This window comes from Mastacembelus armatus, chromosome 10, assembly GCF_900324485.2.
Source record: "Mastacembelus armatus chromosome 10, fMasArm1.2, whole genome shotgun sequence".
NCBI classification, from domain to species: domain Eukaryota; kingdom Metazoa; phylum Chordata; class Actinopteri; order Synbranchiformes; family Mastacembelidae; genus Mastacembelus; species Mastacembelus armatus.
In genome coordinates this window covers 25,254,490-25,282,488 of record NC_046642.1, presented here as the reverse complement: position 1 = coordinate 25,282,488, position 27,999 = coordinate 25,254,490, and the positions used below count along the sequence as shown (strand labels likewise).

General features: G+C 39.8%; 1 protein-coding gene across 2 annotated transcripts; it reads left to right on the top strand.

Moving 5' to 3' along the window:
• Nucleotides 1–4: 4 nt before the first annotated feature.
• On the top strand, nucleotides 5–27,408 carry immt (inner membrane protein, mitochondrial (mitofilin)). 2 transcript variants are annotated; one of them, XM_026330266.2, is made up of 14 exons: nucleotides 5–172; nucleotides 2,876–2,940; nucleotides 3,113–3,302; nucleotides 4,700–4,844; nucleotides 6,748–6,840; nucleotides 7,541–7,702; nucleotides 12,065–12,198; nucleotides 12,958–13,061; nucleotides 16,991–17,126; nucleotides 17,363–17,492; nucleotides 17,833–18,056; nucleotides 18,329–18,460; nucleotides 18,545–18,674; nucleotides 26,295–27,408. In XM_026330266.2, exons 1-14 carry the CDS (start codon nucleotides 131–133, stop codon nucleotides 26,900–26,902), a joined length of 2,295 nt encoding a protein of 764 aa, XP_026186051.1. In that variant the 5' UTR covers nucleotides 5–130; the 3' UTR covers nucleotides 26,903–27,408. The 2 variants fall into 2 exon arrangements, with proteins under 2 accessions (XP_026186051.1, XP_026186050.1); XM_026330265.2 differs by having other exon boundaries at nucleotides 6–172; nucleotides 2,873–2,940.
• The last annotated feature ends 591 nt before the right edge of the window (nucleotides 27,409–27,999 follow it).

Here is a 27,999-nt window from a genome sequence, read left to right as displayed (position 1 = left end):
GCTGTAGGCGGGTCTAGTCTGCCAGAAGTTCGACAGAGTAAGAAGCATTGGAAAACGAGGGGGCAAGAGAAGGTTGTTGAATTTTGCAGGCTGAATTCATTCAGATTTTAGATTAAAGTGACTGAAGACGATGCTGAGGTTTTGTCTGAGAAGAGCTAATGCTACTGCGCAGGTAATCACCTTTATCTACACCGGTATTGGCCTGTAAGTTAGTCATTCAGTGATCCAAGCATGGCTCAAGGTGTCGTACTGGATTTCAATGGGAAGAGGAATGGATAAATAAGGTCAGATTGGAGAATAAATACTGCCTTCTGTTGTCATCAAGAAGCCAGCAGAATAGAGCGCACTGTCAGCGCTAGCTGTATCGCTTCCTGTGTGAGATGGCGTTTCAGTTACGTAGTAAGGCTGGCTAACGAGTTGAGCTAACGTTAAGTGTTAGCGGGGAGCTTGTTTTATACGAGGCAACGATCTGGCAAAACACAGTTTATTTCCATTGTTTATTTCGTGTCAGTAACGTTAAAATAGAAAAGGGGAAACATGTTTTACATATGGCTAACGTTAACTGCAGTTCGCTGATTGCAATTCTTTCTCGACCAAGCACTGTTTGTTGATTTATAGTTGTAAGTAGATTTATTTAAAAGCACATAACTCCCACAAATTGGTGGTTCATTCCGGACCAGATTACTGCGTCAATTGAGCCGCTGTTAAAATTTCCGTGGTCAAATCAGCCTCCCCTATATTTCCAATGCGCGACTTCTAGCGGTGGTTTACGGTAATCGCACTAAAACGTCAGCGAGGGAGCTGTAGCCACATCACAACCTAGATATAAAAAATAAAATGAATTTACAAATTTTTTTTTTAAAATTTAAATACAGCACATTCACTGACAGTTTGCTTTATTATTTTTTTAACAGGCTTACTATTAGTGATAACAATAGTTTGCATTCTTTATATATTTACATTTTTAAATGTGATACTTTAAGAGCAGAATAAAATAATGGTAGTGTAAGTTTGTTTCACACTTTTCCTTGTTAGGATGTAAAGGCCTTTTACACACCAGAGGTGAATTTCGCCAGCATTTTTCCCCCCACCTCAATAACTTGTCAATAGACCATTTCACATCAATGGCAGAAGTTCACAGTGCAAAAAAACCCGCATTTGTTTTTTTTGTTTTTTTTCGCCCCCAAGTCGATTATACCAACTTTTCCCACCGTGACAGTAGCACCTCTGACCAATCACAATTCAGCTTGTTGGAGCATCACTTAAAAACATTTAATCTGGTGGACCGTTTTATTAACTTTCTTTACTTTAAAACCTTTAACCTGGCGGATTGTCTTCCTCAGCTTAAGCTCACATCTACAGCACCCTACACATGCACAGACCGTATTATTGCCCATACTGTAATGATTGCATACTTTAAAACTGAAGTAAAGAAAAAGGTCAGGATTTGTTGTAAACTGTGATAATTATGTGTAGATGCTGTGCTACCTTAATATTCTGTGCACTCCTCTCACAGTTGCTACGCATAGACCAGTTTGTCCTGCACTGACGATGGCTCAATTTGATAAAGTTGAACTTGTAGCTCGCTGACTCTTACTACAGGTGGAATATGAATATGAATATATTTTTTTAATTTTACTGCAATGCTGCAGAAGTGAAGTGTACAGTGAAACTGCAGAGCTGTGTGGTATTGCAGCTTCCTCAGGCAATAAACTGAAAATGTCTTTACAAATAAAGTTACAAAATCTTTCTTTAACGTATAGACTAGGGATGCACCGAAATGAAAATTCTTAGCCGAAACCGAAAAAGAGGAAACCAAGGCCGAAAACCAAAACACCGAAAGAAATTATGCCAATTATTTTCACCATTGCATTTATGGCTATGGCTGTGTACTCACTTTACTAAAATCAAGGCATTGCAATTGCATAAATTAATATTAAAGTTTCTGAATACTTATGACCATGTGATATTTCAGTTTTTCTTTTTTAATAAACTTGCAAAAATTTCTACATTTCTGTTTTTTTCTGTCAAGATGGGGTGCTGAGTGTACATTAAGGAGAAATAAAATGAACTTTTTTGATTTTGGCAAATGGCTGCAATGACACAAAGAGTGAAAAATTTAAAGGGGTTTGAATACTTTCCGTACCCACTGTATGTAACCAACACAACATACAACTCAACCTTGACAGGGAAGCAAGGAAGACTTATGTGATTTTTCCACTAGCACCGCTTGACTGAACTCGACTCTTTTTTTTTTTTTTTTTGGTTTTCCATTAGGGGATAGTACCTGTTGGAGGTCCCCGGTCCACCTGCCAGTTTCTCCTCAGGCGAGGTTCCAAGTGACCTAAGCTGATACTAAAATTTGACGTCAACAGACTGCAGGTCACCAGTTGTCCCTGTACAGCTCACTGACCTCACTGAAAGAGTCATGAGAATGCCATGTCTGGCATGAGAATGAAAAAACTGGCATTTTTAAAAAAGTGGCAACACTGAATGTTTTTCCATTTTTATCGTTTTAGCAAGGCAAACGAATAACGCTACTTGCAAAACCATGAGGAGGTGTGGACAGAGGACTAGCATACATGCCATGTATTAGCATATAACATCTGAGCATGTTCCAATCACTACACATTACCTGGGATCCCAATATCACTTCAGCAAGGACATGCCTCAAAGGATAATGGATATGGAGGTCTTCATTCAGCTTTAGATCAGCAATTTTTTAAAAATATTCTTGTTGTGGAATATGCATGTTCATCATAAAATGTGTGGTTTTAGTCAAGCAGTAATAAACAGGTGTTTATAAACTAGCTGTAGCTAACTGATTTACTCTCTTCATTTTCTCTATATATCTCTTTTGCTCTTTCATTAGAAGACTTGTGGGAGAACTCCTCTAATCAACCTGCAACACTGTCGGTCCTACACAGCAGGACAGACCAGGTAATAGAGTAAGACACATTCTACAGAGATGAAATATGCCAAATTTTATGAGAGTCAATTGGAGAGCTTGCACCTAAACCACTGTCAATTTGAAGATGGAGAGTCATTATCACCTTATATATGTATGTAAGATGTTACTTATCCTGTTCTATGTTCTCTTTTTCTACCATAGTGGTGCTGCTAAAGTGGTTGCTGCTGGATTGGTGACAGTTGGTGGTGCTATTGGAGGTACAATACTCTATGCCAAATGGGACCCCAAGTTCAGAGCAGCTGTCGAGAGTAATGTGCCATATTCAGACTGGCTGTTGGGTCTAGCTTTGGGACGTGCTTCTCAAGATGGTGGCCTCTCTGTCAAAAAACAGGTCAGCATGTTTGGGAAATGTGCTGATGCTAGCAGGAATTTTTTCTTTGTTTTATTTGCATTTATTTTGATAACATCTTATAAAAACGCTTTTTATTTTCAAAGTTTTATGTGTTTTGGCTAATTTTGCAAAGCATAATGGACAGATGGAGGCAATTTTTAGTTCCAACCGTCTGTCTATTGCCTGTTGTCATGTTCAGGCAATAAAAGTCTACAATTACTTAGATACAATTACACATTTTTACACCGCTGCAGAACAAAAACTACTGCTGAAGTGCTATGAAGAATGTAGAAAAGAAATTGGTACACGAGGCAACTCTGCAAAAGCTGCGAAAATGCAGAAAGATGAATGACAAAAAGTGGCTGACAAATGACTAAGTTTATTCCTTTCTGTTGCTGCAATTGCATAACATATCCTGTGCATGACAGTTGACCTATATTTTATTTCACTGTATTCAATATAGTACAAGCACAACTAGAACCTCGGAACAAGGGAAAGTAAAATAGAAGAATATTCTGCCAATGGTTGTGTAGCCTACTTTAGCTATACAGACATTATTTATAGGATAATGGGGCTAATGGGCATCAGATAAATTAATTTAATTAATTCAACTCTTTTATAATGCAAATTGAAAGACAGACATATTTGTGCTGTCTGTTGCTCTTGTCACGAGGAATACCTTAAGAGGGGGTTAAATTTTAACTCAGTTCCTGATTTGCGTACATAAAATTAATGCTTGCACATTTATATTACCAGCAGCAGCATAAACAGCCTCCTTCATAGACTACACACACAAGTGGCCAGGGAAAAGGATGTAAACTTTGAAAAATATTAAGAAGCTACAACCACTGTTCGCTAAATGTTCTGCATCTATGAATGTATAAAGAAAGCTGCCATTTGCTTAAGAAGCACAGTATAATTTTCATTGTGTATTGTTTGGCATTTTAATGAGGCACTGACAAGCCACTCGAGTGCATGATGTCTGCCCAAGTAAATTTTTCTATTAGGAACAGGTGAGTAAATGCTTGTCTTATTATAATCACCAAAGTGTCAATTGACTGCTCACATAAAAACTGAGCATTCATAGTTGAATGGTTTTTCTTGTCCAGTTAAATCCAAAAGGTTATTGTGTTTGCAAGAGCTAAACCTCAGAATAATCCTGCTCATGAGCAGGTTTAAGATTGCAGATATTTTGCCAGTATACCAACTTCACCATGACTTTTGAAGATCTAGGATAATGTCGATAATGATAATAATTGTCAACTAAATAATCCAGTTTCCACCATTATCACATAATGTAGAATGGGCCTCATACTAAAGCGCTAAAAAACCTTATTTAAAATGTTTTTGTACTATGTCTGAAATGACTAAATCCTGCTGCTGTTTTTGATTTTTAGATGGAGTTGATCCAGCCTCCCTCTATGATAGAAAAACAGGTCAGAGCATCAAAAGCCACGTCAGAGAAAAAGATGAAGGAAGCAATGGCGAATCCAACCGAAGAATCAAGTTCTGCCCTAATACAACCTGCACAAACCATGGAGGGTAAGTCAATTGAAAGGTAACTTGTTATTGTTGTTATTGTACCTTAATGCTATAAGTGTCGTGACACTTTTAACCAGAATAAAGTGGACTTTGTCTTAAATGTATTGTGATAATTATTAAATGTGGGCTTTTTTGATGACAGAGCAAAAATTGCAGTAGTTAATGAACCCCCTTTTTTATTGCAAATTAATCAAACTGCAAAATTGTCAGCTGAGTTGAATGGTTGAGACTTTAAATGTGCCCACTAAGTTTGGTTTTTGCCAGATAAATAAAATTTAAGCTGTAGTCAAAAAAACTGACCTTTGGAGGATCAGATATTTTGGTAATTTGTACTTATATACACAGTAAAATCACCACTCTTAAATCAACACTAAAATGTATTTCAGCCTATATGTGAATAGTGAAAGGTACACACACACACACACACACACACACACACACACACACATACACACATATACACACACACACACATATATATATATATATATATATATATATATATATACACACACTAATAAAAAGTTAGGGATATTCGACTTTCAGGTGAAATTTATGGAAAATGTAAAAAGTTCATACTTCAGTGATATTATATCATGAAAGTAGGGCATTTAATGGTATGCAATGGTAATTTCTTCATCTCAAACAATTTATTGAAACAAAAGCTAACAACAGTGGTGGGTATACCACAACAAAAAATTTCAATGTCTCAATAACTTGTCAATTGTTAGGTGTCGTCTTGGTCTCATGATGTCAAAATGTGAACAGCATGATGAAGAGGACTGTTTAAATACAAACTGTCATTGAACCAGAATATTTAGTGGTCGATGGTCATGGATCAGACACTTGTTGTGATTTTTGTGGTTAATCACCTTGTTAGAGAACACCATGTTATGCAATAAGTGCTGAAACACTTGGACATGTGCATTCAAAAGTTTAGAGAAGGTCAAATTAAGTTCAGCTGTAAAGGTTATAGTGCATTTTAGGTGCATTCTGAAATTCTGAAAAAGTCAAATATCAAAGTATTGAGATGAACTTTTGTTATTGACCAAATACTTATTTTCCACCATAATTTGCAAATAAATTCTTTAAATATCAGACAATGTGATTTTTCTGGATTTTTTTTTCTCATTTTGTCTCTCATAGTTGAGGTATACCTATGATGAAAATTACAGGCCTCTCTCATCTTTTTAAGTGGGAGAACTTGCACAATTGGTGGCTGACTAAATACTTTTTTGCCCCGCTGTATGTCCAAATACTATAACTTCTGTTTTCTTTTAATCTAGTAGAATGTTACTCTTCATACAGACATTTATTTCTTTGACGTGTTTGAAGAATAGTTGATTTGTTGCATATATAGATATAGCTGAGTTATGGTAATTAAGGTAGTGCTTCCTAATAACATTGTCCAAGGGAAGCATGTATAAGGTGTAAAAAGTTGGTCCTACTACAGAACCTTGTGGAACTCTGTGACTAACTTTTGTGTGCATGGAAGATTCATCATGAAAATAAAACTTGCTGTTTCTTTAATCCTAATCACATGACATAACTGTACACATCACATAATTGTAAAGTTCGCTTTTAATATTAATTTGTTAGTATTACAGACAGTGGGCTTAGTGAAAACTTCTCTTGTGTTTTGTGTGATGTTCCATTTTCTCTTGTTGTGTTTCATAAAATGATGTGTTTTAGTATTATTTGCTCTTGTGTTTTGCAAAATGCAAACACTTTAGGGCCACCATACTTCCAAAATATTGTAGTTAACATAACATTTTTCCATAAGTCATGAGCCTAGTTAGATTACTGTGAGTTCATTCCTTTCTCCTGCACAGTCGGTGTCTGTGAATGTTGCTGCACATACTCACATGCAAGGTGCCAAATCCTATATTTTTATCTCTTTCAGAGGCTTCAGCACAGGCAACTCATATCATCTCGGCTATCAGTGAGGTCCCATCAATCCCAGCTCCATGTGACACAGAAGCAGCAGTACTCAAAGGTAACATTCGCCATTTTATCTTTGATGTCTTATGTAAAAGCAGAAATTCAGCTTTGGACATGTAAATCAGTGAAGAATTAAGATGCAACTGGTAATGAAAGTATCAATGCTTAATTTTTTATAGCATGTCACAGTGGATTATCTCTAATTTAGTGAATGTTTCTGCCAGCTCTGTGAAATTAGACTTCAGATATTGTGTCCAGATCAGCATTAGACATTAGAAGAGTTTAATTGTATTGGTCCTAATACACAAAACCTATGCATGACTTAATTGGGTGCACTAAACTTTATACAACCAATCAATCTAACAAACTCAACTGTGCACAGAGGTTTTTCATGTTAGCTTATCTTGTGTAGTTTATTTTATTTTAAACATATTATGTATAGTATTCTTAGTTGTAAATATTTGTAAAATTTAATTTCTGCACACATTTTGCACACTTTAAAAAAAAAAAAAAAAATTCTCATTCTTTGCACCTGTTGTTCTTTGCACGGGACTGTTGTCCCGGAGCTGTGGTAACAATTGAATTTCCCACCGTGGGATCATTTAAAGAATTATCTTATCTTATCTCATCTTAAACCCTGCGACTGAATTAAAAAGTGCAAGTTATGAAGAAGCTGATTGTACTATGTATCTGTATCACATTACTTTGTCATTATAAGGTTACATTACATATACGTGTGTGCATGATTCTTCTAGATGATTGCAAAGTGTGTCATGACCATAATGATACACCAGCACAAGTAGCTCAGCAAGACACAGAGTCACCTCGAGCAACACAAACACTGAGAGAGCGTCCAGTAGAAGAAGTGGCAGCTCGACTGGCTCAACAAGACAAAGAGGAAGAGGACATTGTAGCATGTAGGCTGGCAACACACACACATACAAAATATAGCAGATATGTGGTTGTGATCAATCAATATTAAACATCTAAATAAATATATATATATATTTTTATTTATTTATTTTTTCAGTCTTCCAGTACTTTTGGAAGACTGACAAAAGTATTGGAAGACTGAAAACATTTCAGTTTGACATCAAAAAATGAATATGAGACAAGAGATCAATTTAGAAGATTGCAATATTTGTAACGGAGCACCAAATCTTTAGGTGAGCAAAAGTATTGGAACAGACAGACTTAAAATAGATGCAAGTGAATAAGATGCAATATTTAGTTGCAAATCCTTTGCTTGCAATAACTGCATCAAGCCTGTGACCCTTTGACATCACCAAACCTTTGCAGTCTTCTTTTGTGATGCTTTTCCAGGCTTTCACCACAGCCTGTTTCAGTTTTCTTTTTGGTGGGTTAGTCCCTTCATTGTCCTCTTCAGCAGGTAAAATTCATGATCTATAGGGTTTAAGTTTGGAGATTGACTTGGCCAGTCTAAAACTTTCCTTTTCTTGCCCCTTTGTTGTTGGCAGTGTGTTTTGGGTCATTGTCTTGCTGCATGATAATGGGATCTGCCAATCAGTTTAGTTGTATCTTTCTTTCTTTCCATCCCTGAAGAAGCCATACAAGTCCAAGCCATGACATTACTTCCACTGTGTTTCACTGATGAGCATGTTTTGGATCCTGAGCAGATCCTTTTCTTTCTCTGAACTTTAGCCTTTCCATCGCTTTGGTAAAGGTTAATCTTTGTCCCATCAGTCCATAAAACTTGTCCCAGAACTTTTGAGGCTCGTCTCCGTATTTTTTGGCAAATTCCAGACTGGTCCCCCTATTGTTCTTGTTGTTGAGTGATTTGCATCTTCTGGTGTTGCTTCTGTACTTCTATTCATGACCTCTCCTGCAAACAGTAGATTGTGATGCCTTCACTCCTGCCCTCTGGAGGTTGTTGCTGATGTCACTAACAGTTGTTTTAGGGTTTTTCTTTACAGCTATCTCAATGTTTCTGTTGTCAACTGCTGCTGTTTTCTTTGGTCTACTTGTTTGAAGTCTGTTACACAAGTGGTTTCTTCCTTATTCAGGACATTCTAAATGGTTGTATATACAGTATCTCACAGAAATGAGAGACACCCAATCCATATCTTTTGTGATAGGCTATAGTTTATTATGAAAGATGTGGTAGGCTTTAGCTCATAAGGAAATGTGAAAATATGTGATTCCTGCACTGTTTGCACATCTATTCATACTGAGTGTAGCAAAAGGTTTAACGGACAGGGCTTGTCATTTTCTATATTAGCAGTATATATTCAACACTCCCCATATTGAGACTAAAACCAAGAAAATGAATTGTTTTGTCTGTCAGTCTCTGGATTAGGTTGTCTGTTTTGACCTCCATTATTTTTCAGAAACAAAAACACATCAATTATGAGAAATATTCCAACTGTGCAAATGAGATCTCTTTGTCACTATTGACCAGGTCTGGTGGCAGGTGCAGACTGTGGAGAGTCAGGAGGCTATTATTGATAGTGATGGATTTAGTGTCTTGCTCTTGATATTTTCTGAACTTAATATGTAGTAGATACGAAAGGTATCATTGTACTTGCACCTGGACTGCCTCAGCTCCGTGAGCTCCGTATTCAGGCATTATTGGGGTTAAGGCCAATGGCTTAAATTTTATGGCTGGGGATCACTATTATCCTCCACCTCACTGCTTGCTTCAAGGAATTCAGAGAGCCCCTCTAGATTTCAATTCAATTCAATTCAATTCAATTTTATTTGTATAGCGCCAAATCACAATACAAATCATCTCAAGGCACTTTACAAAAACTAAAACTAAAAACCCAACAATTCCCTTATGAGCAAGCACTTGGCGACAGTGGAGAGGAAAAAACTCCCTTTAACGGAAGAAAAAAACCTCCAGCAGAACCGGGCTCAGTTTGGGCGGCCATCTGCCTCGACCGGTTGGGGTGAGTGGATAGAGCAGAGAGAAAAGAACAGCAACAATAAACAACAAATAGACACTGCAAGTTGGTGGGGCCAGTAACTGCACATCAGCGATAAACAGCTCCAGGACCAGGGACACCTGTAGAAGGTACAGAGAGAGAGAGAGAGGGAGGGAGAGAGCACAAACTAGGGGAGAGAGAGAGCACAAGGTTAGTAACATTCAATGGTGGAATATACATGAGGTGGGAGAGAAGGGGGGGGGGGGGGGGGGGGGTTAGGGTAGGGGAGCTCAGTGCACCGATGGTCCTCGGGCAGTCTAGGCCTATAGCAGCATAACTAACTAAGGGATGGTTCAGGGTTACCTGAAGCCAGCCCTAACTATATGCTTTGTCAAAGAGGAAGGTTTTAAGTCTAGCCTTAAAAGTACAGAGAGTGTCTGCCTCCTGAACCCCCAGGCTGAGAGCTGGTTCCACAGGAGAGGAGCTTGATAGCTAAAGGCTCTGCCTCCCATTCTGCTTTTGAGAACTCTGGGAACCACAAGTAGGCCTGCACTCTGAGAGCGAAGTGGTCTATTGGGATAATATGGTACTATGAGGTCTTTAAGGTATGAAGGAGCTTGATTATGAAGGGATTTGTATGTGAGAAGAAGGATTTTAAATTCTATTCTATATTTTACAGGGAGCCAATGAAGAGAAGCCAATATAGGAGAAATATGATCTCTCTTGCTAGTTCCTGTCAGGACACTGGCTGCGGCATTCTGGATTAATTGGAGGCTTTTTATTAAGATATTAGGACATCCAGATAGTAATGAGTTACAGTAATCTAGCCTTGAGGAAACAAATGCATGGACTAGTTTTTCTGCATCATTTTGAGACAGGATGTTCCTAATTTTGGAAATGTTGCGCAGGTGAAAGAATGCAGTTCTAGAAATTTGTTTTATGTGTGAGTTAAAGGACATGTCCTGGTCAAAAATAACTCCAAGGTTTTTTACAGTAGTGCTGGAGGCCAGGGCTATGCCATCTAGAGTAGCTATAATTTTAGAAAAGTTATTTCTGAGATTTTTAGGCCCAAATATAATGACTTCTGTTTTCTCCGAGTTTAAAAGTAAAAAGTTACTGGTCATCCAAGCCTTTATGTCAGCTAGACAGGCTTGAAGTCTGGTTAACTGGTTTGTGCTAACAGGTTTAATAGATAGATATAACTGAGTGTCATCCGCATAGCAGTGGTAATTAATAGAGTGCTTCCTAATGATATATCCTAAAGGAAGCATGTACAGGGTGAACAGAATCGGTCCTAGCACAGAACCTTGTGGAACTCCATAACTAACTTTTGTTCGTGTGGAAGGTTCATCATGGACATGAACAAACTGGAATCTGTCCGATAAATAGGATTGGAACCACTTTAACGCTGTTCCTCTGATACCAATCACATGCTCCAGTCTCTGTAATAAGATGTTGTGGTCAATGGTGTCGAATGCTGCACTAAGGTCTAGGAGGACAAGTATCGAAACAAGTCCATTATCTGAGGCTAAGAGAAGATCGTTGGTAACTTTCAACAGTGCTGTTTCTGTACTATGATGTGCTCTAAATCCTGATTGGAAATCTTCAAATAGTTCATTCCTGTGTAAGTGGTCTGATAGCTGCTTAGCAACAGCTTTTTCTAGGATTTTAGAAATAAATGGCAGGTTGGATATTGGTCTATAATTAGCCAAGACTCCTGGATCAAGACTAGGCTTTTTGAGTAAAGGTTTGATTACTGCAGTCTTAAAGGCCTGTGGTACGTAGCCTGATACTAGAGATAAATTTACCAAGTCCAATAAAGATGAGTTCATTAATGGCAGGGTGCCTTTAAGCAGTCTAGTCGGGATGGGGTCCAAGAGACACGTTGATGAGATTTAGGTTCTGTGATATAGGTTCACTGGGATCCTGTGTTACTCACCATTTTTCTGACTAGAGGATTAACACTGTCACACTGGCAAACTCCCTTGTCACACATTCACATACCACCTCACTCACATGCCCACTTTATTGGCATTTCTCAAAATTATGCAGTCAGCAACCCTGGATGTACCATAACATTTCAATGAATACAAACATAGAGCAAGTCATTTTTCCCTAAAAATGGTGTTACCTTTGATAAAAACTAACTTTATAATTATTTTTTCCAAGAATTAATTACATTTTTGCCTCAGAAAAAATGAGCATAAAGCTTCCTTTATGCAAATCTAATTAAACACTTAATGGCAACCATAAAAAGGCTACATGTATACAAAAACTACCGTCACCCACATAGCAACACCCAACATTTGATCAGTGAATAACACTGAAAAGGTATAAAGTAACTGTTTGTTCTCTCGTCTCTCTGTCTGCCTGTCTTTGTGGTCTGTTCTGTAGCTCTGTCAGCAATTCTTGAAGAGTCATTGGCCAGTTCAGCTAAAACTACACTGCAGGCCATTGGCGCTCAGGAGGCCGCCCTGCAGGCTATCATATGGCACACACATAAACTAAAGGAGGCTATGGAATCGGAGGTACAGAACACTCTACTATGACCACACAGATGTGATCTGATTGCAGCAATGGTGGTACAGGTCTGAAAGATCTGATTGGATTTCTATGAATTGCTGTGTTTTAGAGTTTATTGAAACAGTGGGTGGGCATTTGATTGAGCACAAAATGCTTTATCAAATAATAATCATTGCTGAGATGGTTTATCATCATTATCACTATTGATTGCCCACTATGTTGACATCATTGGACATATGATGGGTAAAATGGACGCTATCTGTTCATAATTAAACCTACAAAACAAAAATGTTTTGTTGAAAGTTGAAGTTGAAACCACTGTAGGAAGAATGTAGAGAGAGTATGACTTTTGACTTTATGTTGTAACTTCATTTTTAATTATTTGCAAAAATTCAGAATGGTGGGATATAAGTTGCCTGTCTAAAGATAGGTATGCCAAGAATATTAGAGATACAAAGACATAAGTGCAGAGCTGCTGTCTAAATAAATAAATTGAAACCAGCACTGTGGTTGTTGACACGAGTAGTGGAAAAGAGTGAGCTGGCCTAACCATCCAGGGAGTGGAGAAGTAATGTGAAGTTCATTGGGGTTCAGGTAAAACCTGTGTCCTCTTTTGCTTGTACCGCCAGAAGGCTCAATGATAATGGAATTTCCTAGACTTAACAACATAACCAGTACTACCTATGCTGTTAAACTTTTAATGAGCAATGTTATTGTTTGCAGTAGAGTGAGTGTGAGTAAGTTAGTGTTTTTATTAAATCCAGGTTCCACCTGAGGAGAAGTCAGACCAGTGGAAGAATCTAGAAGCTGCTCTTGCTGATAAAACCTGTGCTGTTAATGATGCAGGAACTGCTCTGTTGAAAGCCAAGTAAGACATATCTCATAAACACATAGACACACACCCATGTAGTATACAAGGATTTTAGTGACACTATATGATTTTTAATAATTTCATAAAATAATTTAATGATTTGGATTAAGTTCATAGTTGCATTTATTTGGAAAAAAAGGCACCAGATTTCTCTTTTCTTCAAATTAATTACCAGTATATCAAACTGAATCACAGAGAAATTCAAACAAATCAGTTCATCAACAACAGTGTCAAATTCAATCTGACGTAAATTCTTTTAACACTCACTCATAGCTGTAGGCATATCGATCTAAATATTGCTAATATCGATACTAACATTGGTATTGATATTGATCGATAGCAGTGTAATGAGATTGATATTTTAGTCTCAGTAATTCTCCTGTATGCAATGCTGAAGTTTCTTCAAAGAGGCAACCGGGCTGTCTGTCTGTGTAAATGCAGCTGCCGTCACAGCGTGGAGCAGGCAGACCCTCTTGTTGTACCATTACGAGTCAGAAGCACCAGGCAGGCAGCAGCACACACACACAAGCAGCACAGAGACGGCGCAGAAAAATGGATAAGATGAAGACAAGCGCCATGTAACTATATTTTATGGCAGATGATGAAACAACAGCAAGCTGTGCAATTTGTAGAAAGGCTTTCAGACATAGTGGCAGTAAGACAAACTTATACAAGCATATGAAGAATCATGCCAAAGAGAATAGTGAGTTAGAGAAACGGAGAGTGGAGAGAAATCCCCCAACCCCTGGTCTCGAGAGACCTAGAACCCCAATCCAGCGGCAGAGGTCATTGGCAGAACCCTTTCAATCTGGTAGAGTAAAACTGGTCATTTACTTTAGCCAACTCAAAAAGTAGAAATTATGCTAAGACCATGATATAATACATTTATCCCATAGAAATGTGTTATTTAAATACATTTAATGGAATGATTTCAGGGCAGCTGAAACAAAAACAATAGAGGGTTATGATCTGTATATACAGTTCCTTTCTCGATGGTTGAATACTGCTGCTTATTAAACCTTTTAGAGAAATAGACAATAAGATAATCAGTGCCTTTATTATCTTCCTGTAAAATAACATATGTAGCTCCTACAGCACTGGCATTGCTCTCTACCTTAAAGAGATAAGGAAAATCTGAGGTTGTGTGTACAAGTGACCACACAAATTCTACTTTTGACCTAAGATCAGTAAGGAGGTCTGAGGTGATCAGGTGATCAGTAAAAAGTGATGCCATGGAGGAAAAATTTCTGCAAAAACTTTGATCATCTCTAGGAAGCGTCGGCGTGCACATCATGTAGTAGGAATGGGATAGTCCTTTATAGGGATAAGTTTTGTCTCAATTGGTCTTAACTGTTTTACTTGATATCTTTTCATATCTCTGTAATTTTTGCACTAAATCTAGTAGGGATGCAAATCACCAATGCTGTGTAACAACTATCAGTCACTGTGAGATGTTTACAGCTACTGACACAGAAGAACAGAAACGGTTCTGTCAAATTTAGACAATTTATTTTCAACTTCTGGCCATAAAGTCTTCACTTCAGCTCCCACTTCTTCACCAATAGATCGCTCTCTCTCTATTATAAACCCCACTCTGGTGCCTTTACTAAACAAACCTGGGGTAATGAACATAGTGCCAGCTACACTAAACATCCACACGCATTTACACTGTCATACATACCTACATCACTACCTGCCTCACCTCTCCTAATCCACAGATGGCCTCGTCTCCAAATATAGTAAAATTTTGTATGATATATATATATATATATATATATATATATATATATATATTTTTTTTTTTTTTTAATGTGATAAATAACCTCTTTTTGTTATACAGTGGGTACGGAAAGTATTCAGACCCCTTCAAATTTTTCACTCTTTGTGTCATTGCAGCCATTTGCCAAAATCAAAAAAGTTCATTTTATTTCTCGTTAATGTACACTCAGCACCCCATCTTGAAAGAAAAAAAACAGAAATTCTTTTGTAACCTTGGCCAGATCTGTGCCTTGCCACAATTCTGTCTCTGAGCTCCTTGGGCAGTTCCTTCGACCTCATGATTCTCATTTGCTCTGACATGCACTGTGAGCTGTAAGGTTTTATATAGACAGGTGTGTGCCTTTCCTAATCAAGTCCAATCAGTTTAATTAAACACAGCTGGACTCCAATGAAGGAGCAGAACCATCTCAAGGAGGATCAGAAGAAATGGACAGCATGTGAGTTAAATATGAGTGTCACTGCAAAGGGTCTGAATACTTATGACCATGTGATATTTCAGTTTTTCTTTTTTAATAAATTTGCAAAAATTTCTATATTTCTGTTTTTTTCTGTCAAGATGGGGTGCTGAGTGCACATTAATGAGAAATAAAATGAACTTTTTTGATTTTGGCAAATGGCTGCAATGACACACAGAGTGAAAAATTTAAAGGGGTTTGAATACTTTCCGTACCCACTGTATGTCCAGGTGAAGATAGGTCAGAGTTAGCAACTCCGATTGAACACTGATTGATTTGCAACACTGAAGAGACTGATTTGTAGCACTGAAAAGAATAAAGCATTTTTATCAGATATTAAAATTTTATTATCAAATGTTTGAATCATAGCTTTCAGGTTTGAAACCAAAATTTTCACATTCAAAATGTATTTTCAAATATTCAAATCCTAGTTTTCAGTGTTGTTAGTTGTGACCCGGTCTTCACCTGTGTTCATAGTCCTTAGTCTAGATCAGACTTCAATGTTGGAGAAGCTGCGAATATAAAAAAAAATGGGAATTCCATAATTTAGGGGCAGACACTACAAATGCATAGTAGTGTCTCATGCTTAAAAAACTTAGGTAGATACTGATGATAGGAAGGAGCCAATTTGTTAAGTGATTTATTGACATACAATAGTATTTTGTAGTCAATAGTTTGTAGTTTTGGAAGCTAGCAAAAAGAATGAAGAACTGGGGGGACATGATTGTGTCTAGGAATATGTGAAAGAGAAAAGGGCAGGTGAGGAACAGGCAGAACCAACTATAACAGAAAAGGTCCTATTTGTTACAAAATATTTGGTACGTGTCATCAAGATTAAGGCTACAAGGCCGTCTCCAAGTACCTCGGTGTTCCTGTGACTACAGCTGCTTGTAATATTAAAAAGTTTTAGTCCATTGGGCTGCAATAAGCAGTCCTGGACTTGGCTACACAAGGAGAATTGACCCCAGAATGAATTAAAAAGATTATGAAAAAGTACACTGCTAATCTCGCTTCAGACCCCTATGTAATGTCATTCTGTTCTGACAATGATTCTTCTGTGTTTGCATTAGCAGGGAGATCTGTTGCATCAAAATCAGCATTCATTTTTCCTTGCTAAATAGCGTTAACCAATAGGAATATGTTACATAGTTTAAACAGAAAAATACTGACTTAAAAACAAATCAAACCTTTTTGACAGGGCAAAAGAAAGGCTCTAATAGCAATGCTAAAATGAGACTTGAGAAGAGCCTTCCAGTGAAACTAAGGAAGATGAAACAAATGTTTACAACCCTATTACGTACTGTAATAGCAGCATTGTAAAGATCACGTTGTTACTTCTGAAATAATATACAAAATTATGTAATGCAAACAAATATAAATAGAACATTTCACTGGTCATGAATAATGAGAAAAAAGTCTGTTTCAACTTTAAATGAAAAAAGTTATTCCTATTTTACTCAAGATCATGCAGTCCCTACTGCTCAGTGTGAGAGCTGTGTCTCAGTAGCAGGTCAAAACCCAGTTGCCCATGCCAGTTTCACTTGTTGTATTTAAAATGTAATATCAAAAATCAAAGTAACTTGTCTGTTGTATTAAATGTCTCATAGAGTATATCCATCCATCCATCCAGAGTATAGTAGATAGGAATTACTTTTGTCATTTTAAACTTTTTTCCCCATGTCTTTTGTGTAGTGAAGCCTTAGACAGTCTCAAGTCAGTGATTGACAAGTCTAAAGAGCTGAAGGTCACTGCTGTTCACCCACTGGTTTTAGCAGCAGAGGAAAATCTCCATAACATGGTGGTAGACTTGGACAAAGTGGTCACTAAGGTAAGGACATTGCTTTGTACATAATTTCTAACCAGATGAGAAGACTGGTTCAACAGCAGGATAGTAGTATGTTTTGGGGACATATTTTTTGTCCTTTATTGCTGAGGGTTAGATGTGCAGGTTGATATCGCTTAAGTCTTTCATTAAAACAGCTAGCCTACCTCAATCCAGGGGTAATAAATATGAATATTGATTGCATATTGTCAGTATTGTCAGTGCTAAATGTTTGTACGTAGGTGCAGTCTGCAGAGTCGGAAGCTAAGATTGTCTCCCAGTACAGTGAACTGGTTAATGAAGCCAAACAACAGTTCGAGACAGAATTAAGAAGCCTTACTCCAGAAGTCCAGGTCAACTGGAAGGGTCTCAGTAAGAACGCACACACACACACCACTTCATGGGACAATTACTGGATACTTCCTCTAACCTCACCCGTAACTACCATTTATCAAACCCTAACCCATTAAACCCAATTTTATCCTTAAACCTAACCTAACAAACTTGTCACTCTGAAAGGTAATGATACATTTTAGGGACATGCTTCCTGTTCCGCTAATGACTCAAGGTTCTAAAATATCACTGCATATACAGATTTACAGTATGTCCCCACAGCCTGAATAATAATTGTCCTTTCACTCATGAATATAAAAATCTGAAATACAGTTCTTTTGTGTATTATTTGAAAAATAATTGTCTTTTTGTGTGTGAGCTGGTAAACTGTCAGTGGATGATCTGAATGCCCTGATCGCCCATGCACACCGTCGCATTGACCAGCTGAATCGAGAACTGGCTGCGCACAGAGTAAGAGAACAGATACATATTGATGCTGCACTGGAGCAGCAGAAGCTGGAGGACCAGAAAGCCCTGGAGAAAGCTGTTAACTCTGCACTGCAGCATATCAAGGAGGAGTCCCGGCTGGAGCAGGAGAGGAAGGTACAGAGGGGGAGGATGGAGGATGGTTAAGTGTTTTCTGAGTTTCATCTTTGTTTGGCACCACTAAGATTTACTAAACTTTATCATGCCTCCTAGCAACCTCAAATTGCCAAAAGGTGATAGTCAGTCATCAAATTTTCAGTTTTTATTGATGTAAACTGTCCAAAATCTCTGTGTGTGTATGTGTGGGTGTGTGTGTGTGGGTATGTGTGTGGGTGGGGGTGTGTGTGGGTGGGTGGGGGTGTGTGTGGTGTGTGTGTGTGTGTGTGTAGCTGTCTGAGTTTAGGGAAGTGATGGAGGCAGAGATGAGAACTCAGCTCCGGCGTCAGGCAGCTGCTCACACAGACCATGTACAAGATGTCCTTAAAGTCCAGGAACAGGAGTTGAGAGCTGAGGCTGAGCAGGTCTCCACACTGCCCTAAACTGTACACACATTTAAAATGTCAGCATGTTGCTTGCATTCTATCTAACTCCTGGCTTGTGTTCAGATACTTAGCAGTAAAATGTTAGAACAGGAGACCCGCTACCGACAGCTGACCCAGGAACAGCTGGATAACTTCACTCTGGATATGAACTCTGCCTATGCAAGACTGAAGGGGATGGAAGAGGCCATTGACAGTAAGAAACACATGTTTACAGAGCTATATTTGATATAATGTATTCCCTGGTCTCTTACCTGAGCTGACCTTAAGGCTCACATGACATGTACTTAAACAAGTTTAGCCTGAGCATGGGAAAAATACGTTTTAGCATTAACCCTCTGGGGTCTGAGGGGGTTTTTGGGACCTGGACAAATTTTGACATGTCCTGACATTTGTGCTTTTTTCAGTGTTTTTTAAACATATTAATGTCTAAAGTCTGATAACACTGTAATCAGCACAAAATTGGCTACAATAATATGTGAGCAGCAAGTTTATACATTATTGTGTTTTTGAGAAAAAAGTGGTTATGCATGGTTAGTGAAAAACTAAAATTTTTTACTCACTGAAATAAGACCATAAAACACAAACAGAACATTGGTTCACAAGACTTTGGAGACCAGCATGTTGTAGGCTAAAGTGTTTACTTCAGAGTTCTGTGAATGTCATCTTGTTCACACATTCACAGTAAACAATACACTGATTTAAATTTTCTAGGACACTTTTTGTCCAGAAAGGCCATATGTAAGAGGGTGTGTCTGAGGAAGAATAGTCATGTGATTTACCTGAGAACACAAAAGACGCACTGAACGACCAGACAAAGACGCGCATAATGAGCCTTTCAGTCAATGTAGATGGGACGGATTAGTGCAGCACAATACAACACAATGAGGAGCCTAACGATCCTCATTTGAGTTAAAATCAGTGTTTTTACTCTGAGGACAAGCTAATCTATTTGTCTCTGTGTGGAATATAAGGAGCGCCGCTTCACGTGCGTAACGCGCCATCATCCAAACGCGCAGAAAAAGTGAGTAAATTCTATGATGAAGTTTGATATTTTGTGTCATTTCTCGGGGGTGCGCACATATTTACCTGGTTCACCTGAGATTATTTACATGTGGACAGTGTACAAGGCGGGACCGCATTACCTGTAATGAGGTGAGACAGGAAAAAACGGACTTCTCCTTACGTTCATACGGATTAAATAAAAAGTGATGATTTGTTTTTGACTTGAATTGTTTCACTCAAAAGAAAACATTTCAAGCTTTCTAGCCATATAATTCTTATTTTTATGAGGCAAGTATTCGCTGAGATTCTGGTTGTTTTATTTACGCGTCTGTGAAGAGAAATGGCAGAGACAGAAAAGTCTGAGAGCGCACCCTGTCGGCTTTCTTTATTTAAAAAAAGCACAACGTTTTGTTGTTATTATGATGGTATACCACTAAAACTAGACCCTTTACAGATTTGAATGATGTACTTCTTTTATCTGTACGATCAGAATTGACGGAGTAATTTAAGTTTGTTTCGGCCTTATCAGAAAAAGATGCGTCAAAACACGCCGGCGCGTGCGTCGACCCCAGAGGGTTAAATATGTTAGTGAAGAGAGGGAAGAAAGCAACACAGGATGTACAGTGGGTACGGAAAGTATTCAGACCCCTTTAAATTTTTCACTCTTTGTGTCATTGCAGCCATTTGCCAAAATCAAAAAAGTTCATTTTATTTCTCATTAATGTACACTCAGCACCCCATCTTGACAGAAAAAAACAGAAATGTAGAAATTTTTGCAAATTTATTAAAAAAGAAAAACTGAAATATCACATGGTCATAAGTATTCAGACCCTGTGCTCAGTATTGAGTAGAAGCACCCTTTTGAGCTAGTACAGCCATGAGTCTTCTTGGGAATGATGCAACAAGTTTTTCACACCTGGATTTGGGGATCCTCTGCTATTCTTCCTTGCAGATCCTCTCCAGTTGTGTCAGGTTGGATAGTGAACGTTGGTGGACAGCCATTTTCAGGTCTCTCCAGAGATGCTCAATTGGGTTTCGGTCAGGGCTCTGGCTGGGCCAGTCAAGAACGGTCACAGAGTTGTTCCGAAGCCACTCCTTTGTTATTTTAGCTGTGTGTTTAGGGTCATTGTCCTGTTGAAAGGTGAACCTTCGGCCCAGTCTGAGGTCCTGAGCACTCTGGAAGAGGTTTTCTTCCAGGATATCTCTGTACTTGGCCGCATTCATCTTTCCTTCAATTGCAACCAGTCGTCCTGTCCCTGCTGGTGAAAAACACCCCCACTACATGATGCCACCACCACCGTGTTTCACTGTAGGGATTGTATTGGGCAGGTGATGAGCAGTGCCTGGATTTCTCCACACATACCACTTAGAATTAACGCCAAAAAGTTCAATCTTGGTCTCATCAGACCAGAGAATCTTATTTGTCATAGTCTGGGAGTCCTTCATGTGTTTTTTGGCAAACTCTATGCGGGCTTTCATGTGTCTTGCACTGAGGAGAGGCTTCTGTCGGGCCACTCTACCATAAAGCCCCGACTGGTGGAGGGCTGCAGTGATAGTTGACTTTGTGGAACTTTCTCCCATCTCCCTACTGTATCTCTGGAGCTCAGCCACAGTGATCTTTGGGTTCTTCTTTACCTCTCTCACCAAGGCTCTTCTCCCACGATTGCTCAGTTTGGCTGGACGGCCAGGTCTAGGAAGAGTTCTGGTCGTCCCAAACTTTTTCCATTTGAGGATTATGGAGGCCACTGTGCTCTTAGGAACCTTGAGTGCTGCAGAAATTCTTTTGTAACCTTGGCCAGATCTGTGCCTTGCCACAATTCTGTCTCTGAGCTCCTTGGGCAGTTTGCTCTGACATGCACTGTGAGCTGTAAGGTCTTATATAGACAGGTGTGTGCCTTTCCTAATCAAGTCCAATCAGTTTAATTAAACACAGCAGGACTCCAATGAAGGAGCAGAACCATCTCAAGGAGGATCAAAAGAAATGGACAGCATGTGAGTTAAATATGAGTGTCACTGCAAAGGGTCTGAATACTTATGACCATGTGATATTTCAGTTTTTCTTTTTTAATACATTTGCAAAAATTTCTACATTTCTGTTTTTTTCTGTCAAGATGGGGTGCTGAGTGTACATTAATGAGAAATAAAATGAACTTTTTTGATTTTGGCAAATGGCTGCAATGACACAAAGAGTGAAAAATTTAAAGGGGTCTGAATACTTTCAGTACCCACTGTAATGTAATATGCAACCAGGTTTAGGATAGGTAAGTGTTCGAGAGTGGTCATAGGGCCTTAAAAAGTTATGACGGTATAGTCTGATAACCCCGTCTTTGGCGCCACATGTTGACAGGGAAGTATAGACAGAGAGCTGCCATAGAAAGGCTCACCTATTCCTTTGGACATTCAATTTTGGTAATTGGTAGTGCTAGCACCTACTAGTGACTGCTGTGAACAGGGCAGCTCACAACTGGAAAAAGACCAAGTGACCGCCTGGAAAGACGACTGACAGGACGGAACAGGCCCAGTTCATGCCATCACGGACAGGCAGCCTAGATGTAATAGTTTTCACCTCTCACATCACAAAGAAACAAAAGCATACACTGAGAGTCTGTGGCAGAAGATGACTCACTGCCAGGAAATCTGGTTTATGACTTTGGAACAGATGCACTCAAATGGAAATAGTGACTAGGGTAAAAGAAAGACGTCTAGTCGCTATGGCTGGAAGAAGGTGACATCCAACAAGGACCTTGGAATAAATCAGGGAAAGAAAGATGCTTGAAGACAGGTGAAGGCAGTGGCCAGGACCCCTGCATTGAACAGTACTCCCTAAGAAGTCACTCAAGTCAGCTGAGTGAAATGCAGCAACAGGCTAATAACCAAAATGTTCAAGATATCAGCATCCCTACCAGTGAGGAGGAAAAAGGTTGGTAGCACCAGACAGCAGGAGAATGGTGAGCATTAGGCATCCAAAGAAAAGAGAAAGGTACAGAGCAGACACCCAAAGGAAATTGGCCTAGAGCTAGTGAGAAGAGTATATGGGCAACTGTTAACTCATATTTAGTAAGTGTTCTAGAAGGATTGAATGGGACAGTCAAGAAGAAGTTAGAGAAAGTGAAGGACTTTAATTATGAATGTGGTGTTGGAAGATTTGGGATTTGTCAAAGTAAGAAACAGGCAGCAGAAGAGACAGTGAAGTCAAGACGGCAGCAGGTGATAGACTAGTCCAAGAACGAAAAGAGCTTAGAAAATAATGGAGGAAAGCTACAGCGAGAAAGATAAATGTGTTTCAAGCTTCAATCTAGACTGTCAAGTTTAAGGAGAGCAGGAAGTCTGAGGAAGGCTAGACGAACAAAGAAAAACGCTAAGAAGTTTTTACAAGGATCCATATAAGTTTACTAAGGCGATTCGTGGTTTATGAAAAGTATGAATTAATATATTAATTATTCATTTTTGTGCTTTCACCCATCATCCTTGACTGTCAGCTTGTCAGTGAGGATCAGCCGCGGTTTCTTAGGAATGACACAGATGCTAAAAACAGTAAATTGTGAGAGTTGATTTAAAACAGATACACTGTTAAACCTCAAGTTTGAAATGTTTACAAAGATGTTTTAATTCTGCGAAACTGTACATGGTGTTTACTATTTTAGTAACTTGTGGTGTTGTGCTCAGTGTTTAATAGATCTTTAACAAGATACATGAAACTTGGTCTAACAGATTAGAATTATTTATATGTCACAGTGCCTGTATGTTTGTGCATCCATAAACAGGCTAATATGTTTTGCTACACCTGGTGGCAGAAAGGAGACTTGCAGTTTGGATGTTTTTTGCCCGGTGCAGGATTAAAATCCCTGCATTTCTGACATGCCACCACCAGGGCACAGCAAACATACTACAGTAAAAAAGTGAGACATGTTGAATTTGTACCTAGAGAGTAATAGGTTTATTGATACCTCAGTGCAGAAAGCTGGAATCTCATGTTTTTTGAATCCTCAGAGTACACAAGCAGGATGTGGCACCAAATTCAGTCAGCAAGGAGAGAAAAATGAGACTTGTCCAAGGTATTCTTAAATCTAGCATATGCCTTTGGCTCTGTACCACATAGGTTACTGAGGGAAGCACTAGATTACTTTAAGGTACCAGAAATAATAAAAGGTTTAATGACACTCGTACTTTAACAACATCCATGTATGTTTTACAAACTACAGCATGGCAAAAATTTACAGCTAAAAGGAACTGTCTTGATGGGGGAAGTATGCCTGAACGTGTTAGAGAAATCACACAAACGTTAGGCAGGTGGTTATTTAATAGTACCAGTTTATGCTTACCAGCTTAGTTTTTCTGCTGCTGAGAAGGCTGTCTGAGCCAGCAACATCTACACTAGTTTCTCTGACCATGTTAGAGGTGTGGGTGTGGGCAAATAGGGGGTGGGACACTGAAACACACTGCTGAGCCTTTTTAGTGTCGTGGGCCTAACTGAACATCCATCCATCCATCCATCCATCTTCTTCCGCTTATCCCGGGCCCCGACTTCCTTTTCCCTGGACACTTCCTCCAGCTTATCTGGGGGGACACCAAAGTGTTCCCAGGCCAACCGAGTGACCTAGTCCCTCCAGTGTGTCCTGGGTCTTCCCCGGGTCCTCCTCCCGGTGGAACATGCCCAAAACACCTCCCCAGGGAGGTGCCCAGGAGGCATCTCGTACAGATGCCCGAACCACCTCAGCTGGCTCCTCTCGATGTGGAGGAGCAGTGGCTCTACTCCGAGCTCCTCCCGGGTGACCGAGCTCCTCACCCTATCTCTAAGTGAGTTGCCCGACCACCCTACGAAGGAAGCTCATTTCAGCCGCTTGTAGTCATGACCCAGTGCTTATGACCATATGTGAGAGTAGGAACGTAGATTGACCGGTAAATAGACCACAATGGACTTGTACATCGGCCACATTGCTGCTGCCGATGCACCGATCCTTCTGTAAATCTCACGCTCCATCACTCGTAAACAAGATCCCAAGATACTTAAACTACTTCACCTGAGGCAGGGTCTCTCCCCTGACCTAGAGATGGCAAGCCACCTTTTTCCAGTTGAGAACCATGGCCTTGGACTTGGAGGTGCTGATTCTCATCCTCGAAGTATTCCTTCCACTGTCCGACAATATCCCCAGTCGAAGTCAGCAGCTCCCCGCCTCCACTGTAAACAGTTTTGGCAGAGCATTGCTTCGCCCTCCTGAGGTGCCAGATGGTTTGCCAGAATTTTTTCAAGGCCAACTGATAGTCCTCCTCCATGTCCTCACTGAACTCCTCTCATAGCCAAGTTTTTGCCTCCACCACTTGGCCTGCCAGGACCCATCAGCTGCCTCAGGAGTCCCACAAGCCAGCCAGACTCAGTAGCAGTCCTTCTTCAGCTTGACAGCATCCTTTACCTCCGGTGTCCACCACCGGGTTCGGGGATTTCCGCCACAAGAGGCACCAGAGACCCTACGACAACAGCTTCGAGCTGCTGCGTCGACAATGGAGGTGGAGAGCATGGTCCATTCGAACTTAATGTCCCCCGCCTCCCTCAGGATCTGGTTGAAGGTCTCTCGGAGGTGCAAGTTGAAGACCTCTCTGACAGAGGGTTCGGCCAAATGTTACCAACAGATCCTCACAATATGTTTAGGTCTGCCGAGTCTGTGCCACTTCCTCCTCCGCCAGCGGCTCCAAGTCACCACCAGGTGGTAATCAGTGGACAGCTCCAGTGTCCAAGACATACAGCCAAAGGTCAGATGACACGACCACAAAGTTGATCATCAAGCCCTTTTCGGGCTTTGCCTGGCTGGGCCCCGTGGGGGGAGACCCAGCCACCAGGCACTCGCCTACAAGCCCCAGCCCCAGGTCTGGCTCCAGGGTGGGGCCCTGGCTTCGTCGTGCCAGGCGACGTCATGGTCCTTGTTTTTGTCTTCTTCATAAGGGGCAGTTGAACCGCTCTTTGTCTGGTCTGTCACCTAGGACCTGTTTGCCTTGGGAAACCCTACTAGGGGAATACAGCCCCTGATAAACATAGCTCCTACGATCATTCGAACACTCAAACCCCTCCACCACGATAAGGTGGCGGTTCGGGGAGGGGCCTAACTGAACAAAACACCATTATTGAGAGGGTGCTCACCTGATGACCGGTTTGCGGTGATAATTTGCAAATAGTGAATAGATCTGAAATACACATACACAGCATACCCATTTCCACATGTAACAATGGTAGGTAAAGTTCAGCAAAAACTATGCACTGGACTCTTGATATTTAGTGACTATGGAACACCACTGATAGGAATTTTGCAGTAACGGGCAGTTGCAACCACATAGTGACTATTGGCTAAGGAAGCGCTACATTTCATGGTAAGCCAACCAGTCAGAATTGCGCGAGTGTTCAGAGGTTTACAGTTACATTTACGATGTTGAATATAATTTCTTTTCGAAATATAACTTATGTGCTCAAAATCTCCCATTGCTCGCTCAGGATAGAGGCACAAATATAACACCATAGACCAGTCAAATAGGAATAGTGACAATAACTAAGACCTATGCACACGTGCATAAAAATACCTCAGTATTGTATTAACACCAATTTTATGAATCCCAAACTGGAAATGAATGCATAAATGTTTTTACAACAAAGCTATAGACAGCATATATAATGTTCAGTAGTGGAATGAGTAGGTTTGATCTATTCAAAGTTTCTGAAGTTACAGAATTGGGGCACAATAGAAGCTCTGAAAATTACATATTCTTAAATGTGATGTGGTGCTCCATGACAGTGCATCATGTCTTTCCTGTTTTATAATTATAGGCTATGTGGTAGCAGAGGATGAGGCCCGTAAAGCTCACCAGCTCTGGCTCTCTGTAGAGGCTCTCAGCTACACTCTGAAAACTGCAAATGTTGATTGGCCAACTATCCCTTTGGAGAGTGCTGCTCAGGCTGTGCGAGACTGCTGTCACGGCAATGATTTCGCCTTGGCTCTGGCATCGGCTCTCCCAGAGGAATCCCTGCAGCGGGGCGTGTACAGTGAGGACTCTCTTCGTGCCCGCTTCAACTCCCTACGATTGCTGGCTCGACGGGTAGCCCTTATTGATGAATCACACAACTCCTTGTACCAGTATTTCTTGTCCTACCTTCAAGCTGCACTGCTGTTTGAAGCTAAACAGGAAGTCCCACCTGCCCAGTTGAGCAGTGAGGATTTAGACCCTTTCAAACTTCTGTCATATTCTAGTTACTGCTTAGAGCATGGAGATCTGGAGTTAGCAGCTAAACTGGTGAACCAGTTGAGAGGAGAGGCTAGGAGAGTGGTAGATGACTGGCTGACTGAAGCCAGACTCACACTTGAAACCAGACAGATAGTCAGTTTGTTGTCTGCTTATGCAAATGCTATGGGGTTAGGAGCCACTCAGGCACCATAGGCTGCCCTTGCACTTAACCTGAGAAACCTTAAAAGAGCAATCCACTAAAAATATCTTTAGTTTCACGTATTAGCCTTTTAAAGGCTTCAAAAATAATATCTCCATAGAGTTTGTAGCTCATTGTGATCAACCATCTTTATGAAGGAACATGGCTGCATTCAGTGTGGATTCAGAACATCATCAGAATCAGTGTCTGATACAATTTCAGTGGTGTATTCTTTTAACTAAACCAAATGATGGATAAGATGCAGAATAAGTTCACTTGTTTTAAAGCACTATCTCACTAGGAATTATTTGTTGATTCACTGATGCATCTTCTCAATCTAATTCTTGTCCATTTAGGCCTTTATGTTTGGTCATAATGTCTGGATCGTTCTTTTTTTTGTGTGTGTGTGTGTGTGCATTATGGCAAATTTATCCCAATACTGAATAAATATGTCTAATTGTATATATTTTGTTCAGTACTACTTGTGATTAAATTTTGAACAAGAAAGCTGTCAAAAAGCTGTTAAATCTCTTTCATTCATTGTCGTCTGATCATTGTGAGCTGCACTGTTGTGTTTTCTCTATTACAGTTAGTTATTTTCATTTAACTATATTTACATGTGAACGTTCTCATAACTGTTAATACTAACACCAGTAGCCAGTATACTAGTGTCCTCTAGAGCACTGTTACCTCAGGGAACTAAAACAAAAAAAAATCTTAACAGTAAGAATAAACTAACATACACACAGCTAGACCTTAATGGCTCAGAGGTACAGAAGGTTCATCACATCCACATCTCCCTCTGAGAAACTGCGGGAGGATAATAGTGTCTTAAGGTGTGACGTTAGTCCATGCTGTCAATAGTCCATAGATAACACTACACTGCACTACATTTAGGGCTTTTCCAGCCAGGGGACCACCATAACAGGAGTGTAGAGGCTGCCTGGAGGAGCTATAACTGAGGATACACTAGTGGATCCTTTGTGGGAGTCCATTACAGATTCACACGACCCTTTATCAGAAATCAGTTTGTGATTGGATGTTGCACATTAAGACTAAGAAAAGGATGTCTCTTAAAACATTTTTCCCAGTTTATCTGACCTTGCTTCTT

What these genes read in the sequence shown, in the direction of transcription:
- immt (XM_026330265.2), top strand. Translation starts at nt 131, where the DNA reads ATGCTGAGGTTTTGTCTGAGAAGAGCTAATGCTACTGCGCAG. An exon ending in ACCTGCACAAACCATGGAGG is followed by an intron (nt 4,845 to 6,747) that starts GTAAGTCAATTG and finishes TATCTCTTTCAG; the next exon opens with AGGCTTCAGCACAGGCAACT. An exon ending in AGGAGGCTATGGAATCGGAG is followed by an intron (nt 12,199 to 12,957) that starts GTACAGAACACT and finishes TATTAAATCCAG; the next exon opens with GTTCCACCTGAGGAGAAGTC.